At 54.9% G+C, this 20,227-nt stretch overlaps 1 protein-coding gene across 1 annotated transcript in view; it reads left to right on the plus strand.

The window, feature by feature from the left end:
- The window catches only part of DOCK4 (dedicator of cytokinesis 4), a 132,349-nt gene that overhangs the window by 89,265 nt on the left and 22,857 nt on the right, over positions 1–20,227 (plus strand). The window contains 21 exon segments of the mRNA XM_078598856.1: positions 273–397; positions 1,173–1,335; positions 2,619–2,725; positions 3,154–3,331; positions 4,779–4,876; positions 5,325–5,408; positions 5,957–6,057; positions 7,373–7,454; positions 8,243–8,413; positions 9,232–9,424; positions 10,031–10,158; positions 10,544–10,768; positions 11,894–11,992; positions 13,020–13,114; positions 14,482–14,557; positions 15,551–15,651; positions 16,743–16,801; positions 17,618–17,766; positions 18,828–18,913; positions 19,540–19,635; positions 20,050–20,110. Of these exon segments, the coding sequence (XP_078454982.1) occupies positions 273–397; positions 1,173–1,335; positions 2,619–2,725; positions 3,154–3,331; positions 4,779–4,876; positions 5,325–5,408; positions 5,957–6,057; positions 7,373–7,454; positions 8,243–8,413; positions 9,232–9,424; positions 10,031–10,158; positions 10,544–10,768; positions 11,894–11,992; positions 13,020–13,114; positions 14,482–14,557; positions 15,551–15,651; positions 16,743–16,801; positions 17,618–17,766; positions 18,828–18,913; positions 19,540–19,635; positions 20,050–20,110 (2,477 nt within the window).

The following is a 20,227-nucleotide window of genomic DNA, read 5'->3' on the forward strand; positions in this document are numbered from 1 at the left end:
GGAGGGCCTTCCTTGTCCAATTTCCCTGCGCTTCGTAGCCCGCCGCCTGGGCCCCCCACCCTCCGACCCTTGGGGGCCCGGTGCAGTTTCACCGCCTGCACTCTCGACCCTACACCAGTGACGCGTGTGTGCCTGCGTGCGTGCGTGCATGCGAGCGTGTGTGCGTGCGTGTGTGCGTGCGCGTGTGCGTGCGCGTGTGCGTGCGCGCAAGCGAGCATGCGTGCGAGCGAGGCGCTCCGTGACGGAGCCGTATTTGTCTCGACCGAGAGCAGGCGACATGCGCAACGAGCTCTACGTGACGCTGGAACGCGGCGAGTTCGAGAGGGGCGGCAAGACGGTGCAGAAGAACGTGGAGGTCACCATGGTGGTGGTGGACGGAGAGGGCGAGGTGGTGACGGTGAGCGATGGTGATCGTCACGATGCTGCTGCCGCTGATGATGATGATGATACCGATGATTATGCTTTTGCTAATAATTATGATGCTTATAATGATGGTGCTATTGATGATGATGGTTATTCTGATGACGTTGCTGCTGGTGATGACGATACTGCTACTGAAAATAATGATGATGATGCAGTGTTAATGGCCAAGCTGCAATAGCTTTTTCAATGCGGAAATATCTTATGTTTACAAAACACTCAACATATTCGTCAATAACACCGCGTAGTTTTATAGGGAGAAAAAATTCACACGTGTATACAATGATATCGCCATGCCGCTGCTAATGATAATGCTGAGCATGGCTTTATTCACCCTTTCCCGTTCCGAATCTCGGAACGCGGAAGCGGTTAGCGTCAATTTTATTTAGAGAGGCCTATTCGCCATTGATTTCAAAGACATCGTACTCGCCGCAGAGAACTGCCACGACACGACCGCACTCTGGTGCCAAACTGAACTGCTTTTTTGCGTTTAGTTTGTTGTCCTTCCCCCGCACCTCCGATTAGCATGGTTGGCTACGCACGGTGCGAAAGAAGTTCAACGTGGGCACATGCGGTCCCGACAAAGTTATTTTATTTCACTTTTACTTTCGGTTCCGATTGACGTCCACGTACGATGGAGTGGAATCGTAAGAAAAACTGACGACATACACGTAAGTCGTCGGACCGGGAAAGGGGTGAACAATTGCGATGCCGCCGATGGTGACGACGTCGCCGCGCCACGCCGCCCGCAGGACTGCGTGAGCCCCGGCTGCGGGGACGGCCACGTCCCCGAGTTCCGCTCGCTGGTGCTCTACCACAACAACGTCCCGCGCTGGGGAGAGGCGCTCCGCCTGCCGCTCGCCGTCAACCGCTTCCGCGGAGCGCACATCCGCTTCGAGTTCCGCCACTGCTCCAGTGAGGCCTGCGCACTGCCCGCCATCGTCACCACCATCGTCACCGCCATCATCACCGCCACCGTCACCGTCACCGCCATCATCACCGCCATCGTCACCGCCATCATCACCGCCACCGTCACCGTCATCGTCACCGCCATCATCACCGCCATCATCACCGCCGCCGTCACCGCCATCATCACCGCCGGCGTCACCGTCACCGTTACCGCCGCCATCACCGCTGCCGTCACCGCCACCATTACCGCTACTACCGCCACCACCAACACCGTCAACGTCATCATCGTCATCATCGTCATCATTGTCTTCGTCGATCACCGCTCCAGTTGCTGTGTTATTATTTGGATTATTTTGCTGCTATATATTGCCACATGATAAGCCACATTGCTGAGCTATCATTTGTGGCCAGGTCACTTGTGAAAAGTAAGTTTCGTTTTATTTGTATGTTTTTTTGGTGATTTTTTTCCTTTCCTATACTCTGCACTCCTTCTTACCTGCCCGCCTGGATTTCTATAAAAAAAGAGGTTTATAGCTCATCGGATTCCTCCGGTATAAATACATAATCTGATTCTGACAATATCATCCTCATCACTATTACTGTTTTTATTAACTTCGTGCACGATATTTGAGCTGATTCTGGTCGATTGCCCCACCTCTCCAACCTGCACTGACCACAGCCGACACGGTTAGAGACGCAAGTTAGAGGCAATCACGTTGACTGTTCAGCAAAGAAAGTGGGCTTGGGCCGGGCGCTTTGTGAGACCGAATGGCGGTCAAAGGAAGGTTCCGACTACCACGGAGATGGAGCGATGAAATTTAAACGAAAACTAAACTGATTTTTATTTACTTTATCAAGTAAGGCCCACTGAGCTATACAGCTCCTTTTCAGAAGCGACTTGGCCACAAATGATAGCTCAAACAAGTGGCTTATCACGTGGAAAATGTATCACAGCCAAATACTCTAAACGCGTGTTGATTATAAATGTGGAGGGAGAAACCGGTGGACCTGGAGAAAATTCCACGTGACCACGGAAAGAACATGCAAACTCCAAATATACAGCAGGCATCAGGGTGGGGATCAAACTCACGACCTCCTGTATACCAGGCGAGGTAGTTAACATCCCGCCACCGCGGCCCCCCTTTGCAGGTAGCTGGATGATTCGCAGGTCACAGATGCTGAGCCAGAACCGTTGAGATACTGAGTGTCACATTTGCGTTTTAGTCGCAAACAACTGCTGGGGGGGGGTAACGTTGTCTATGTCCTGTGTGCTCGGTGCGGCGGAGCAGCCAAGGACAAGGCAGAGCGGAAGCTGTTCGGCTTCGCGTTCACGCCGCTCATGAACGAAGACGGCAGCACCCTGGCGGACGCCACGCACGAACTCTACGTCTACAAGGTGACCGCGGCACGGGGACACGGGCACCGTACGGACGTCACACGGACGTCACCATGGGCGTCCCGCGGGCATCCCGGCCGCTGCGCTGCTCTCGCTAACGCGGAGTCGGAGAGTCCGCTGTGCCCACTCGTGCGAGCGCTGCGGTGACCCCCGGGTCGCCAGCTTAATGTTTCGTTGCTCGAGATGGCCGGGTCGGAGCGCTGAGGTGGCACTACTGAGAATCTCTCACAATACAAGGGCCAGCAGCTGTCTTGCTATATCAAATTCGCGTTCGAGCGACTTTGCCTACGTTGAGTCGCTGTACAACGAGGGATAACCGACAACAAACGCGACATTTAAACATTTTCATGACGGAATTGGACTCTCCACCCCGCGTCCGTGACGTGAGTTGCGTGCTGTCTGCCGACTCTGTGCGCGGGGCGCCGCAGTGCGAGGAGTACACGGACCTGTCGGCCTACGCCAACTACCTGGGCCTGCACAGCTCCAAGGACTACCAGAAGAGTGTGCCCAGCCCCTCCGTGCTGCAGAACGGGCCCTTCCAGCGCAGCCAGCGCGAGACCTTCTGGATCTCCACGCTGCTCTGCTCCAGCAAGCTCACGCAGAACAGTGCGTACGCTTGTGTGTGCGCGCGTGTGCGTGCGTCGTGGGGGAGCGGCGGCGTAGTAGCGGTTAGCCCGCCCCGCGCTACGAACCCGGCGACCATAGTTACGATTATCTGAACCGTTCCCGGGCCTCCCCTAGGTCGACTCGGCCTCAAATCAGTACCTGGTGCGGTGTGTAAACATCGCCACTGGGGAGATAAAGGCGGCCGGGCGTGCTGCTGGCAGCCCATCCCCTCCTGCGACGTGTCGGCCTTCATAGGTGTTCGCTAACAACAGCACTTGCCCCAACAGCCTGTTTGGGCTATACGGGGTATCTTTGTCTTTGCGTGCGTGAGTGCTTGCCTGTATACGCGTGCGTGCGCGACTTAGCGGGGAGCGGGTGGCGCAGCGGTGAGCGCGCTGCGTCGCGAACTCGGCAACCCGAGGCCCTTCCCCCGCTCCACGACCTCCGACACCGGCGACGGATATCTGGAACCGGTCCCGGGCCCCCTCCCCTGGGTCGGCGCAGCCCCCCCCTTTAAATGAGCACCTGCTGCAGTGTGTAAACATCAGCTTTGGGGGAGACAAAGGTGGCCGGGCCACGTTGCTGGGTTGTGCCACCTCCTCATGTGCCATGCCGGCCTTTATAGTTGCTCGCCAACAGCCTTCGGCGAACTTGGGCAATTTGGGTTCGAGTCAGGAACACGGCTAACATCAGACGTTAGGGATATCGGAATCTGTCCTGCACTTGCCCTCGGTCAACTCGTCGTTAAATAAGTGCCGTGTGTGAAGTGGATAAGCATCAGTCCTGTGGAGACAAAGCTGGCCACGTAGGGCACTGGCCACACCAGGTCCTTCCGAACACCACTTGCCACGACGTTCCATGTGAGCTATATGGGGGAGTGGGGAACTTTGTCTGTGCGGCGTCTCGTAAAAGACGCCACTGGGCAGTCGGGAGGCAGCTATGCTCCTGTCACAAAGCAGAGTGTAGGAGCAACGCTGGCAGCAGTAACAAAGACCTCACAATTGCTGGGGAACCACAGAAACATCTGGAAGTCAGCAGCCAGACAGGGGTGGCTAGGAGATGTTAACTACCTCGCCTGGAGGTCGTGGGCTCAATCCCGACCCTGACGCCTGTTGTATATTTTGAGTTTGCATGTTCTCCCTGTAGTCGTGTGGCTTTTCCTCTGGGTCCTCCGGTTTTTTCGTCCACATTTAGAATCAACGTCACGCGTCTAGATTATTTGGCTGCTATAAATTTCCACGCGATAAGCCACTTTGTTGAGCTACCATTTGTGGCCAGGTCGCTTCTGAAAAACAGCTATTTAGCTCAGTGGGCCTTACCTGGTAAAATAAAAAAAATAGTTTATAGTTTCATACCATAACCGGGCGGTTAAAACGCAGCAGGTCAATCGCAAACGCAGAACACGTCCGTGTTGTTTGTTTCTTTCTGTGTTGCGTCCGCCGTTTAGGCGTGCTGCTTGGGCTGCTGAATTGGAAGGCGCACTCCAACCACGTGGTTGACATCCTGCCCCAGCTCAAGGGTGTGCACAGCGGGGAAATCGTCAAGGTGAGAGCGAGACGGGGGGGGGGGACAAAGCAAGTCACACAATGCGCACATTTTTTTTGCCGCGTACCGGGCCGATGCATTTGTATTTACCGAGGACAGTAATTGTTATTATTTTTTCTTCAATACAAAGGAATCACTTAGTACCAAGGCTCCTTTTCCGCAGGGACCTCCTGCTTTGTGTTGTTTGCAGCAACAACAATAACAACAAGAAATTGAAATGTTTAAAAAAATATTTGTGGTGCGGCTGGAAAATTGTAGAATTACTAAATCAAAAACAAAAAACATATTTGCACGAGACGGTTGTAAACGAGACATGGGAACAATAGATCCGCGCACTCTCGGCCGTGAATCCGTGAACTTGGCAGCAGGCGAGAGGAACAGATGATGTCCAGACTGGAACAGATGATGTCCGAGTCTAAACACCGTTTCCCTGTTCGCCTCTTGGCAGTTCCTGCAGGACATCTTGGACGCCCTGTTCTCCATCCTGGACGACTCCCCTGAGAAGTACAGTCGTCTCGTCTTCCAGTCCCTGGTAGGCGCTCGGCTCGCATCGCACGCGACGTGCAAATTCTTTTGTCAAGGCGCTCTTCCTCCTCCCTCCCAGCTTAAATAGACGCTCCAAGCCCAGGACGTGTCATTCAGACTCGTTCTTCACCTGAGGACGGCTGCTTGCGTTGTGGCCGAAACGTCGTGAGAATTATTTTATTATGTTTTATTTTTATTATTTTATTACTTCCATTCTACGTGACTTTACCGAAAGAACCAAGAAGAAAAATTGAAGTGTAGTTCAAAGACAACCGTAACACACACACGCACACACATTCAAGCACATTTTATATAATTTTTTTCGAGATATTAATGAGGATGCAATCGGTGCACCGGTTCCAGCTGTGGAATAATCGCCCTCGGGGGTAATCGCAGGGGGTCAGGGTAGCTGGCGCAGCGCACGCCGTGAGATGAACACGCCGCCCGCTGAGGGTGGCGAAGAGAGCTCACGGCCCACGTGCTCGCCTTGAGCGCGACATCTCCTTGGCACCGTGCTCTCGTTTTGCTCAAAAGGGGAGCGATTTGTGTTCGCAGGTGCAAATCATAAACCTGGTGCGCGAGAGCCGGTTCGAGCACTTCCGCCCGGTCATGGACACCTACATCGAGAAACACTTCTGCGGCGCCCTCGCCTACAAGTGGGTCCCTGCACGCACGCACGCAGCACGCACGCAGCACGCACGCAGCACGCACGCAGCACGCACGCAGCACGCACGCAGCACGCACGCAAGCACGCACGCAGCACGCAGCACACACGCAGCACGCACGCGCGTCGCGCTCGCCGCACGCTCCGACTACGGCGCCGGTGTAGTCCACGTGGACTGTTGCCACAAGGGCTGCGATTAGGGGCAGCACGGTGGCGAGATGTTAACTACCTCGCCTGGTGTACAGGAGGCCGGGGTTGGATCCCGACCCTGACACGGGCTGTATATTTGGAGTTTGCATGTTCTCTCTCTCTCCCCCCCCGTGGTCACGTGGATTTTTCTCCACGTTTAGAAACATGCATTCTATAGTATTTGGCTGCTATAAATTTCCACGCGATAAGCCACTTCGTTGAGCTATCATCTGTGGCCAGCTCGCTTCTGAAAAAGAGCTACATAGCTCAGTGGGCCTTACCTGGTAAAATCTGAAATTGTTTAGTAGTATAGCATGGTTGTCTACGTATGGTGCGAAAGAAGTTCAACATACACACATACAAGGGCTGTCCAGCAGACCCCCGTGAAGGCATGAAGGGATGGTGTGGCCAGCACCAAGCCCCTGCCACCAGTTATTCATTTAAGCCCGAGTCGACCCAGGAAAATCCCTTGACTGGTTCAGGCGTTTGCCGCTGATGTTGAGCGGGGCTCGAACTCGAGTCGCCGGGTTCGCAACACAGTGGGCTAACCACTACGCCACCGCTCCCCATTGAACACACACACCCACGACAGACAAAGACCCTCCATATAGCATTTAACAGACCATTGGGGCAAGTTCTGTTAGCGAGCAGGGCACGAGGGGGTGGGTAGCCAGCACCAAACCCTCTCCAGTGGCGATATTTACACACCGCACCAGGTACTCATCTGAGGCTGAGTCAACCTAGGGGAGGACCAGGGCTGTTTGGGATAATTGTCACCGGTGTTGGCCGTGAGTGGAATCTCACTTGGGTCACCCGGTTCGTGGTGCAGCGCACTAACCAGTAAACCACCGCTCCACATAGCACGCGTACTCATCTGAGGCTGAGTCAACCTAGGGGAGGCCCAGGACTGTTTGGGATAATTGTAACCGGTGTTGGCCGTGAGCTGGAATCTCACTTGGGTCACCTGCTTCGTGGTGCAGAGCACTAACCAGTAAACCACCGCTCCACATTGCACGCGTACACACACACACACCACACACACCACACACGCACGAGAGTGAGCGTAGACATTGCAGTCCTTGCCCTGTGAGCGAGCGAGCGAGCTTCTGTCCCAACAGGGAGCTCCTGCGCTGCCTGCAGTGGTACATGGACCGCTCCGTCGGAGCCGAGAAACAAGATCACATCCAGGAGATGCTCCGAGTGAGTTGCACACTCTGGCGATTGTGTCTTCTTATCTCTCATAAAGTCAGACACGATGTCTTGCCGTCTCTTTGTATGTGGGTATGTTTGTTTGCCTACGCGTCTGTTTTTTAGCTTTCCCACCTGTCTGTCTGTCTACTTGATTGATTGTCGCTCCATCTCTTCTGCTGTCTGCTGGTGCATCGGTCTCTCGTTGGGGCTGAATGTCTGTCTGTCATCTATCCATTTAAGTGTCCCCCCCTGCCTCCATCTGATTGCCTGTGTGCATGTTTGTTTTATTTTGTGTGTGTATTTCTATCTGTCTATCTGCATGTTTGATTGCCTTTCGCTGCTTGTCTGCCTGGCAACCAGTCCACCAGTTCGATTGTCTGCCTCTTTTTGTTGCCTCTCTCGCGCTCTCCCCTCTCTCTGAGCGTCCGTCCGACCGCTTGTCTCTTATGTCGCCCGTCTCTGCGTCTCTCCCTGCCGGGGAGCGGCAGCGCAGCGGCGAGCACGTTGCGCTACCCGAGCTCAATTCCCGCTCACCGCCGCCAAGACCAGTGACGATTATCTGAACCGGTCCTGAGCCTCCCCAGGATGCGTGTGTCTCCCCGGTGCGGTGTGTAAACATCGTCACCGGGGAGACAAAGGCGGCCGGGCGTGGCGCTGGCCACCCCACCTCCCGTGCCGTGCCGGCCTGCGTAGGTGCTGCTCGCTCGCAGCGCTTGCCCCAGCGGTCTGTTGAAGGCTATACGGGGGATCTCTGTGCGTCTACCCCCCCCCCTCCGCTCCCCGTGCCCGCGTTGCAGTCCCTGGAGTACATCTTCAAGTTCGTGGTGCAGTCGCGCTGGCTCTTCGTGCAGGCGACGGGCGGTCAGGACGAGGGCGACTTCCGGCAGTCGGTGCACTCTTTCTTCCGCTCCGTGCAGTTCAGCCTCTCGCAGGAGAGCAAGGGCTCCGACACCGTCACCTACACGCAGGTCTCTCCATCCCACCGCGGTCGTCGTTGCAGTGACGCACACCATAATATAGGTGTCTTTTGGGTTTGATCGCGTAAATATGAATGCGTCGTTAAACCCGCCGCCACCCAACACGTCATGTAAACAGAACGTGCCAATTCGTTCCTAGTACAGCACACCGGTTGTGTGTTGGAGAGAAAATCCACAACATTTCCAATTCGAGTTCGACGTTTCACCAGTAATCACGACTAGTGAGTGAGCGCACGCATGCACGCACGCCTGCGGGGCCTTTGGAGATAAACACGTGCAAGCGCGCATGAGCTCATTCCAGCGCTCACGGAGTTACGGTGCAGGGCACAGACAATCGATCGTAATATATCGGCACTTTTAGTTTTTTTTCTTCTCTGGAGCCCCGAAGGTGTTCATGGTTTGGTGAGTGGCGTAGCCGTCGATTGTGCAGGCAATGCAATTGCACCGGGCGCCCCATGGGACGGAAGGGGCACAGCCGCCGGGCTACGAAGAACAGGGCGGAATTGGATGCGCGACCGCATTGTTTTGACCCCCTTGCACCAGCGCCTATGCTGCTACCGCACTACAGCGCCGATGGCGATTTCGTACGGCCAGTGAAGAGCGATTGGTAGAGAGATTCAGTTCTGAGCGATTTAGCCACCAGAGTGATAACTGGGGCAGTGCGAAAGTTTACGTGGTCCACGGTTTTGTGTTTGTAGCCGCGGTCGCACGCTACGAGTTTTGTAAAGCACGGGGGGCATGTCGTCGCGCGTGGCGCAAACGTCGCTCGTCGTGCATCCCCCCCCCTCCCCCCGCTGCTTTGGGCGCAGGCGGCGTTCCTGAGCTCGTTCCCGGCGCTGTTTGGCGAGCTGCTGCGCATGCTGAGCGTGCGGGAGGTGGCGACGCTGGTGCGCGACACGCTCGGCTGCCTGCCGCCCGTGATGCGCATCGCGCCCACGCTGCGCGCCACCCAGCTGCAGTGCGTCACGCTCACCACGCAGAGCCAGCTGTTCCACACGCCCGGTACTCCCCCCTTCCACCCGCCACCCCCCCGGCCCCCACACGCACGACCCCACGACCTCACGACCTCACGACCTCACGACCCCACGACCCCACGACCCCACGACCCCACGACCCCCCCCCCCCGCCCCGCACGCGATGCGACTGAGCGATACGACGCCTGGCACCCGGCGCTCGCTTCCAGTAAGGGAGCTGGGGCCGTGAGCTCGGATGACAAAATATTTTTAAAAACGCATGTCGCGTGAGTCTGTAGTGTCGGGGGTTCTTTAACTGGCGGTCCGCGTGCCACACGGAACCACGGGGAGGCTTTTGGGGCGGCCAGCTGAGCTGTGGCCCGCCGAGAAATAAACCAGTGGTGATAGCGCTCTACGCAAGGGACAAAGGTTTCTTTTTTTAGATAAAAGCGAGATCAACACGAGGAACAGATTCGTGGCCACGATGTCACGTGCACCCTGTTGTGTGCGTACGCATGTTGAATTTCTGTCGCACCTGCACGTAGCCAACAGCGCTAACCGGAGGTGCCGGTGAAGGAGAACAAACTAAAAACACCGCTCAGGTGTCAGGTGAGAGTGACTGCACCGCGTCGGTTTTTTTTTGTTGCCGTCGCAGAACCGCGCTGGATCCTGCTGCCCGTGGTGCTGCGCACGATGCAGATGCACCTGCAGCACCAGCTGGAGCTGCCGCTCTGCGCCACCGTGCTCGGCACCATCTTCTCGCTCGTCAAAAGGGACAAGGACGTGCGTAACTGACCCAACGGGACCCGGACGGGGTCGCGCTGCGTTCGTCCCGGCCCGACCCCCGCTGGCGCGCGGTTCACGATGGGCCCGGTTTAGGCACTCCGCCCCCCCCCCCCCCCCGGTGGAGTCATTCGCCCGCAGGTTGCTGTGCACACAGCGTGGCGATGTCACGTGACGTGCAGGGCATTCTGGGAGAGAGGGACCGATGGCTGCGGTCATAACCGCTGCCTGGAAATCGCACGGATGGCACGGGACGCGACGGACGTGACGGAGGAACCTCCTGACGGACAGAGCCAGACGCATTAACGCTCCGAACCTCGCCTGTGAATCGATGGCAAGGTGGCAAGCGGTAGGTGACAAATTCGTATTTTGTTTTGTCCAGCAGAAGGGCGCGCCCGTGTCGGAGGAGCTCGACATGCTCGTGGGCAGCCTCCTGCACTCGCTCGTCCTGGTGCTGCTGGAGCTCACGAGCCGAGCCCCCCACCTCAACGCCGTCGCCACCACCACCGCCGGCGGCGCAATCCCCATCTCCCCGCACGTCCACGCCTTCGGCTTCGCCTACGGCTCCCTGCGCCGCCCCCTCTCCCAGCAGCTCCCGCAGGACATCACGGTGGGTGCTCCGCGCCGCGACGCTCCCAGAGTGCTCTCCTGCGGCGACGTCGCCGTGGAGTCTACGGGTCGCCGGCAAGACGGGTAGCGACGGCGCGCGAGCTGTGGGCGCGCCACGACGGTCGGTCTCGTCGCCCGAGCGCTCCGGAGTGACGTCGCCGCTGCTGCGTTTAAATCCGAGCGGGGGGCGACGTCGTAGCGACGTTGTAGCGACGTTATAATGACGTCACCGGGGTGCCATATTGACCGCTTCGTTTGACACGTTCACGTTTGACACGTTCACGTTTGGCAGCCCCCCCCGCCCTCCACCCCACAGATTGCGTGCGCTCTGTCTCTCGCTGGGTAAGAGCTGTTTGTATTTTTGGTTGCGTCTTCCTTAAAGAATCGCATTTAGTGGAATTGTTATGGGTTTATTTATTTGTTATTAATGGTGTCTGATTTTGTTAAATGATCTGCTGGGCATGGTCTGTGTGTCTATGGTGCTGTGTGTCGGGCGGGATTGTGTTGTGGCGTTTCTGTGGCGTTTCTGTGGCATGCTGTGTCTGTGTATCTACGGCGTGGACGGGTCTTCAGGGTGTGCTTTTGTTGTGATTGTGGCACGGTGCGTCTGTGTGTCCTCACATGATGCATTCATGTGCCCTGCCTTGGCGTGTCTGTGTTGGTGACTTTGTGTGTTCATGTGACCCGCCATGGCATGTCTGTGTGCTCTCAATCGGAGTGTCCATGTGGCCTGGCAACACAAGGATAAAGATCTTTGTCTTTGTGTTGGCGAGCACTAAGCACTGGGGGAGCAGTATTGGTAACGTTTGACGCTACGCTGCACTACGAACCTGGCACCAAGAGTTCGATTCCCGTTCACAGCCAACACTGGTGATGATTACCTGCACCGGTCATGGGCCTCCCCTAGGTCGGCTCAGCCTCAAACGAGTACCTGTTGCGATGTGCGTGGTGCTGGCCACCCCACCACCCCCTCATGTGCCGTGCTGGGCTTCATAGGTGCTGCTACTCGTGAGCAGCACTTGCTCCAACAGTCTGCAAAGGCTACACGGGTGGATCTTTTTTATTTTGTGTTGGTGACACGGCGAGTCCTGGTGTCCCTGTGCGGTGGCCTCGTGTGGTATGGCAGGGCGAGTACGTGTCGTGCCTGCTGTCGCTCCTGAGGCAGATGTCGGACACGCACTACCAACAACTCCTCGACAGCTTCTCCAGCCGAGAGCACCTTCGCGTGAGAGCCCCCAGCTCCCAGAGAGAGCGCGCCACAGCAACGACGACACAAACTCACGATGCACGGCACAGTGGGAGATCCCACAATGGGAGATATCGCAATGGGAGATATCGCAATGGGAGATCTCACATTGGGAGATCTCACAATGGGAGATCTCACAATGGGAGATCTCACAGTGGGAGATCCCACAGTGGGAGATCCCACAGTGGGAGATCCCACAATGGGAGATCCCACAATGGGAGATATCGCAATGGGAGATCTCACAATGGGAGATCTCACAATGGGAGATCTCACAGTGGGAGATCTCACAATGGGAGATCTGACAATGGGAGATCTCACAATGGGAGATATCGCAATGGGAGATCTCACAATGGGAGATCTCACAAATGGGAGATTCAGATTTTGAGAATGAAACGTATCAATTTCGCTGTTACGCAATGAACATTACTGTCATTGGCAGAGCGGGTGATGTTGTAGAACAGCGGTCACTTAACAGGGATGTGAGAGGTAACTCTGAGATTTCCGCTGCCGCGGGCAGCTGTGTAACACGGAGGGTTCACGCTGCTCTGGGAGAGGTACAAGTGGATTGTTGTTCTTCTTGTGACGTGATGCCGATTGTGCAATCGAGACAAATTGGGGTGGATGGGGGGTTATATATTAAAAATACAATTAATTAAAATGGAAAACTACAGGAAATTACACATTATTATTATTATTATTATGGGACCAGATGTCCATGTTCACAAAATGGACAAAACGCGTCGCCTTGGCGGTTTGCTCCGGTTTTGGTGACGGCCTCCTCCGTCGGCAAGTTTTGTCCAAAAAATAAATTGCATCACATGGAACGGAACATTCGCCACGAGGTGAATTGAAGCCGTGCTGCTGTGTGCAGCCGTCCGCAGGATCCCGTGGCAGGTCTCAAGAATATCATTGCGATTTTCTTGATTTTCCAACGTGAGTAGAATGTCAAAAGGGCCCCCCCCCCACCCCCGTGTACCCTCCCTGTAATGCAATGTTCTCTCTGCAGGATTTCATGCTGCAGATTTTTGCCGTGTTCAATTATTTACTCCGGGAGGATATCTACCCGCGGGACTGGATGCTGATGCGAATGGTGACCAACAAGTGAGTTGGAGATTTTAATCTATGGGATGCTTTTTTTTGCCATTGTTAAGATGACAAAAAATAAATTAGAAAAAGGCTTTGTCTGCTTAACTCGAGCTATTAATACTTTGGCATTTGCATCGTCCTTGTGCTGTTCACCTGTTTGTGTTCTTTGTATGTTGAACTTCTTTCGCACCGTACGTAGCCCACCGCGCTTTCCAGCACCAGTGAGGCAAAGCCATGAAGGCGGCTGTCTCTGGTGTAGGCCAGTCAGTTTCAAGCACAATGCGTACATCATCAAAACATTTATGTTATGCGTGCGTGGTTAATGCAGACTTGATGGCTTATATTAGGTGCCTATTTGGTGTTTGAACATCTCAACAACTGTGTTATTTTCTTTGGAGTTTTAATGAAAAATGTTGCCAGCCTTGCATGGTGCAGCTTCTGCTGCTGCCGCTACTGCCAGGTCGTATAGCTGTCCGAGTTATTTTTTACAGCACTTTCTTGCATTGTCGAGATGTGATTTTACATTTTTTCCTTCCTAAACGGGCAACGATATTGTCGAGCGGTAGCACATTTGCCATTAAGCATCAAGAGGTTCGCGGTTTCGACCCAGGGCGGCTGCCCTGGCTGATACCGCCGGCGTATGAACCGCAAGTACACCGGCAGTACACGCCGTGTACTGCCGTGGCGCCGTTCGGGAACAAGGGTGGCCGCCGTGTGTGTTCTGGTGTGCCGACGTGACGGTCCAAAAAATTGCCGTCTGGGTTTTCTTTTTACAACACTTTCTTGCTTTGTCGAGATGAGATTTTGATTTTGTATTTTTTTTCCTATTTCTAAACGGGCAATTACGTGGCCGAGGTTCGCGTTTACGAGCCGAGCAGCTGCAGCGTCACGGTCCAAATGTAGAAAAATTATTCGCACATTCCTTAGCCCCGTTGCAACATGCCCCCTCCCCCCCCCAACCTATTTGACCGACCGTACTTGTTTGTGAAACACAGCGTCTTCAGGGATAGCCTTGTGCAACTATACGGTTGCAAGATGTTAACTACCTCGCCTGATATACAGGAGGTCATGGGTTCAATCCCGACCCTGACACCTGCTGTATATTTGGAGTTTACATGTTCTCTCCGTGGTTGCGTAGATTTTTCTTTGGGTCCATCTGGTGTTTCTATCCACGTTTAGAATCAACGTGCATTTAGAGTATTTGGCTGCAATACATTTCCACATGATAAGCCACTTCATTGAGCTATCATTTGTGGCCAGGTCGCTTCTGAAAAAAGAGCTGTATATCTCAGAGGGCCTTACCTGGTCAAGTAAAAAAAAGTTGAGTTTATTATTTTTGTTACTTCCGACCGCTGATGCCTCTTTCCGTTGTCCGATCCCAGCGTGGTCATCACAGCCATGCAGTACCTCTCCTCCGCGCTGCACAGCCATTTCGCCGGCGAGGAGTTCGACATTCAGGTGGGCATCGTTTGCACCCCCGTGGCCTGTCATCGCGTCTGCACACGGCATCGTGGAGGCGGAGACACGGGAAAGCAGCTCCGCGACTTGATGGAAAGGGGGAACCATGCAATGACACGAGAGAAGAAATCTCCAGATCGGAAATCTTTGGATCGGAGAGGATGAGGGAGGGAGTTTTGAGCCAAAGATCTGCCATTGGGCACAGGACTACAGACCGTTCATCTGTCCCAACGCGGCGGATCAGAGCACGCGGCTCGCAATCAGAATGTTTGCGAGTTGGAACGGTGGTAATGTACGTTGTGTGATGTTATTGTTGATGTTTGGCCATACCTCACAACGTTGGTCAGTGCGGGTTGGTGAAGGGGGGGGGGTGCCCAGGACCGGTTCAGATGTGGGATGTCGCTCGCCGCTCAACCCCAGTTAGCTTCCAGGATTTGACAAGATCTGTGGCATTGTGGGCGATTTTGTTTGTAGGCATTGCATCAGAAATTGTATAGCCGATAGGGTTAGGCCTTGTCAATGGGTGGTCTATGCTTGTGTATTGGGATCAGTATGTCGAATGACAGCTTTGGCAGTGATACCATCTTGAACTTGGTGCGGAATTACACTGTCAAGTAAGCGCGACGTGATATCACATGATATCAGTTCTACCACATTAACTCACGTTTTATAGGGTGCTCTGTGTGGTAGACCATTGTATAGGGCATACCGTGTCAAATCACGTTGTATAGGGTACGCTATGTGGTATACTTGCTATATAGGCCATACTATGTCAAATCACATTGTATCGTGTACTCTGTGTGGTATAACGCTGTGTAGGGTATATCATGTCAAGTTACATTCTATAGCGCACTCTGTGTTATATATACATGTGTATTAGGTATACAGTGTCAAATCACGTGGTTTAGGGTGCTCTGTGTGGCATACTGTTGTAAACGGTTTTCCCGTGCCGAGTCACGCCGTGCCGTATCGCCGATGCCCTCTGCCCGGCAGGTGTGGAGCTCCTATTTCAATCTGGCTGTGATGTTCATCAACCAGCCGAGCCTGCAGCTGGAGGCCTTCACCATGGCCAAGCGCCAGAAGATCATGGATCGGTAGGACATCACCCGACAGCGACGAATGCAAAGGGGCACACTCGCACTCAAAGACAAAGATGCCCCGCGTAGCCTTAACAGACTGTTGGGGCAAGTGCTGTTAGCGAGCAGCACCTATGAAGGCCGGCACGGCACACGAGGGGGTGGGTGGCCAGCACCACGCCTGGTCGCCTTTGTCTCCCCAGAAATGATGTTTTCACACCGCATCAGGTACTCATTGAGGCTGAGTCGACCTAGGGAATAAATAAGTGGGCGCGTGCAAACACGCAGATACTCCCACGTTACTTAAACAGGTGTCACAAACCTTCTGCCGATAGCTCAAACAGCAACAATGTAATGCGTTTTTTTTTTTATATACCTTACATCATAACTCGGGTTGAGGTGGTGGCGGCGGAGTGCTTAGCGCAATACGCTATGACGCCGGAAACCTGAGTTCGATTCCCGGCAATGGCTAATATCGGTGACGAGTGATAGCTGAAGTGGTCCCTGGGCCTCGGCCCCTTCACCTTCACTGATCAGAGCGGTGAAGTAGAATCAAACAACCCCCCCATTACCATCACTGCATTGGGAGTGCCTGTACATGATTGTGATCGTTGTTAACATTTTAACTCATGTTTAATGCAACGGTCGCTTTAGATTTTCTTACGAGCATCAGATCGCGAGCATCTTGATATCGTAGAGCATCGGTAACGCTTCATAAAATTAGCGGATGCGATGTCCGGGTCATCTGCGTTCTGATATAAAGAATAGTTATGTTTTTATATTGCGTCGTTCATGCAAAACTGCATCTCGCAACGTTACGTAAGACAGCAGCAATTCAATAATAAATCAAAATTGCCTCTTGCAAGACACGTAGCACACCCCAACCAAGGTCAATTCAATTAAAGGCCTTAGTAAACAAAAAAGTGTTTAAATGGAACTTAAACAGTGGAAGGGACTTCCTCTTGCGAATATCGAGCGGGAGTGCGCTCCACTCCGCGCGAGCCGCAGATGTGACGGCACGCCCGCCAACCGTGCCACGTTTTAATTTCGGAATCCGCCTGACGCGTCCCTGTGCGCGCGTGTGTGTCCGCCACCCTCGCCCGTCCAAGGTACGACGACATGAGGGTCATGATGGGCTACGAACTCTTCAGCATGTGGCAGAACCTCGGTGAGCCCCGAAGTCCGTCGTCAATTTTATTTTTCGTCGCAACACAAAAACCCCGTCCGCTGTCCCCGCCGCGGCCGAGATGAGGGACGGCGCCAGGAGGCTACCCGCTCAACGGCTGTCGTCCATCGCACGGCTGACAGCCGCGGACACAGGGAGGGCCACGCGAAAGGGGGGCAACGTCCAGCCGCCGCTTTGCACGAAATTATTCACCGAACGACTGACCCCGTGTCCTTCGGTTTCAACGTTGCGGTGCCGTTGCGGTTCCACCCGGGGTCTTGTGCGGTGCCCCCCCCCACCCCTCTCCCCCCGCTGTGCCGTTTTGATTTTATTCGCATTTTTGTCAGGTTGTGGGCCCTCTTTCGTCCGAGGTGTTTTCCCACGCTCGAGAGTCGTGCGTTTTTTTTAACCCGCGCGGCTTGTCAAAGTGAGGGGGGGGGGGGGTGGTGGAACGATGCGAATGGGGGCTTCGCCGATCCGGCGTCGATTATTCTCGATCTCCGTGACACGTCTGTGTGAAGGACACGCGGGTTTTAATTGTTTTCACGATTTGTAGATGTCACAATGTAGCTGCTACGTTTGCTGGAAAAGGTAAAACATTAATTGTTGAAACTAATTTCGATAATTCATAGAAGCACCAGGGGGTGTGTGAATTGTTACTCCGCTGTTGTGCGTGCGGTTTTGTTGCCTTTCCCCTTCACGTAATGTCGAAATACCGATTAACTGTACAGTTGTTGTTTTAGTTTTTGACGTAGCAACAAGAAAACTCGCCACAGCTCTGTGCTTCGGTAACACTCCGTCTACTTTTTGCACCACAAGGCGAGAACAAGCAGCACTTCATCCCGGGCCTCATCGGACCCTTCCTCGGCATCACGCTGGTTCCTCAGGCCGAGCTGCGTGGAGTCATGATCCCCATTTTCCACGACATGATGGACTGGGAGCAGCGGGTCCGTGGCAACTTCAAGCAGGTTGCTGCCAATGGCCTTCTCTTTCTCCAGCCGCTCTTCCACACACAGCGACGGTCGCGCGACGCCGTTACCCCTTCCCCCCCCCCTCTGTCTCTTATTCCTGGCACCGTCCCCCGACTCGGCCAAAGCCACGATCGTTTTGGTCGGCGCCCGCCCAATTAAAATGTATCGAATTTTTTTTTCGCGCGCGTGACCCTAAAAATCCACAATACAGGTTCTTTTTTTTTGTGCTAGAGCGCGTAAATATACAAATGTGTCGTTAAACTCGCCACCACCCGACACAGCCAATTAGTAAGGTTTGTCACGTAAACAGAACGTGCCATGCATGTTCTTTTTACGTGACAAACCTTTCTGATATATTTTTCGCGAAAGCCTACGTGTTAAACTGACCCTAAAAATTTTCGACAAATTTGCCCCGGTGGGTTGTGGCATCATGCAAACAAACAGGCGGAATTGCTCGATAAACAGAGAGAGGGATCACGGAGTGGCTTTGATGTTGCGCGTTTCGGTTTTGATGTTTTTGCGCGTCTGCGATGCACGTCACAGCGGGTGATGTGCGCCGATTGAAAGCTTTCTTCGTTAGGCGCACGGCGATGGAGAGAAACTGAATTGTTGCACGGGGGAAATTGCTCCCCCGTGCCTTCCGTGCCTATTGGATAATACGGCCCTGATGCTGCATTCCAGCTCCCGGAAATCAAATATCCGTTTCGCTGCCATGCGACGAACGCGACTTTCTGCGGCAGGGCGGTTGGGGGAGCGCGTCGCTCCCCTGTTGGGGATGAGGCGTCGCTTGACGGAATCTCAGCTGCAGTTCTGCGATATCCGCTTCCGTGGGCCAAAATCGATGATGTTCCATCTCGTGACGCGGCGCCGACAGCACAGCGGGAATGCAATCGGCGGTGGGTGGGGATGGGGGGCGATCCAAAATAATTTGTGTGACGAGTTTTACCCTGCGCTGCAAGCCACTAATGAACGAACCAACAAAAGGGTGAGTAAATGAACGAACGAACGAGCGAGCGAATGAATTAACTGACGAACGAACTGACCCGTGCGGCGAGCAGGTGGAGGCGGAGCTCATTGACAAACTCGACAGCCTGGTGGCCGAGGGGAAGGGCGACGAGAATTACCGGGAGCTCTTCTCCCTCCTGTGAGTGGCAACCGCACCTCCCCCCACCTCCACCACCCTATCCCCCCCCCCCCCGTACCCCTGCCCCCGCCGCCTGCTGGCTCGGTAGAATCCCCTCTGCGTGCGCCGTGTGGTGCCGCTCTGTTGTGTTCTCACTCGAGTGTGCGCGCGCTGATAGCCCCCCCCCGCCCCTCTTCTCTGTCTCTCTCAATGCCGCCCGGATGCAGTAACCTGCTGTTTGGGCCGTTCCCCAGGTAAGGGGCAGGCTTCCTCGTGCGTGGCGTTTTGAGCTGGTTTGGCAGTAGGGCACACGGTGCCCGTGTGTGTGTGTGTGCGTGTGTGTGCGTGCGCGAGTGTGCGCGCATGCCTGTCCCCTGTGTGTGTATGTGAGAGACGAGTGTGGAGCGGTATTATCGCGGTTATCGCGCCGCACTACGAACCCGGTGACCCGGTCGTCGCCTCCCCTTGGTCGACTCGGCCCCAAATGAGTATACCTGGTGCGATGCGTGAACATCGCCACTGGGGTAGACAAGGGCGGCCTGACTTGGTGCTGGCCACCCTCGCGTGCCGTGGCAGCACTTGCCCCAACAGTTTGATAAGGCTATGCGCGCGACCTTTGTCTTTGTGTGGTGCGTGTGCACTCGCAGCCTGCTGGAGAAGATGGAGCAGGAGGCGTGGCGGGAGAGCGGGGTGTCTTTTGTGACGTCGGTGACTCGGCTCATGGAGCGGCTACTGGATTACCGGTAGGCTCGTGTGACGGATCAGAGGATGTTCGTACGTACGTCTCTTTCGCACCGTACGTAGCCGACCGTAGCCGACCGTGCTTATCGGAAGTGCGGGGGAGGACAACGAAGGAAGCGGACACAAACGGCGCAGGCGTCTTGGACGCGTAACCGGAATGGGCGCTGACGAATCGCCATCGGCGGTGGCCTTGCGCTGCCACGTGCCACGAGCGGGACTTAGAGGGCGCCCGTGCAGGAGGAGGATTGATGGCGTTAAACGAAGGGGAGTGATGAGCGAGGTGCGCAGGCCGATGGGGAGCGATCGCCGTGACGAGAGAAAGAGAGAGAGGGGGGGGGAAGCGGGAGGGGAGAGTCGGAGGTCCGGGCGTAAGCGGCGCGGTGATTGATCGAGGCTTTCCGTCCCGTGCTTCCCAGGGACTGCATGACGGACAATGAGGCAGAAGACAAAAAGATCGGCTGCACCGTGAGTCTGCTGGTGAGCGTTCACATCCTCCATGGAGACCCCGGTTCTGCTCGCTCGCACTCACCACGCAGCCGCTCACCACGCACCCCCTCATCATCATCATTATCAGCTGCTGATGACGACGATGAT

This window comes from Lampetra planeri, chromosome 11 (genome assembly GCF_965212315.1).
Source record: "Lampetra planeri chromosome 11, kcLamPlan1.2.h2, whole genome shotgun sequence".
Classification (NCBI taxonomy): Eukaryota; Metazoa; Chordata; class Hyperoartia; order Petromyzontiformes; family Petromyzontidae; genus Lampetra; species Lampetra planeri.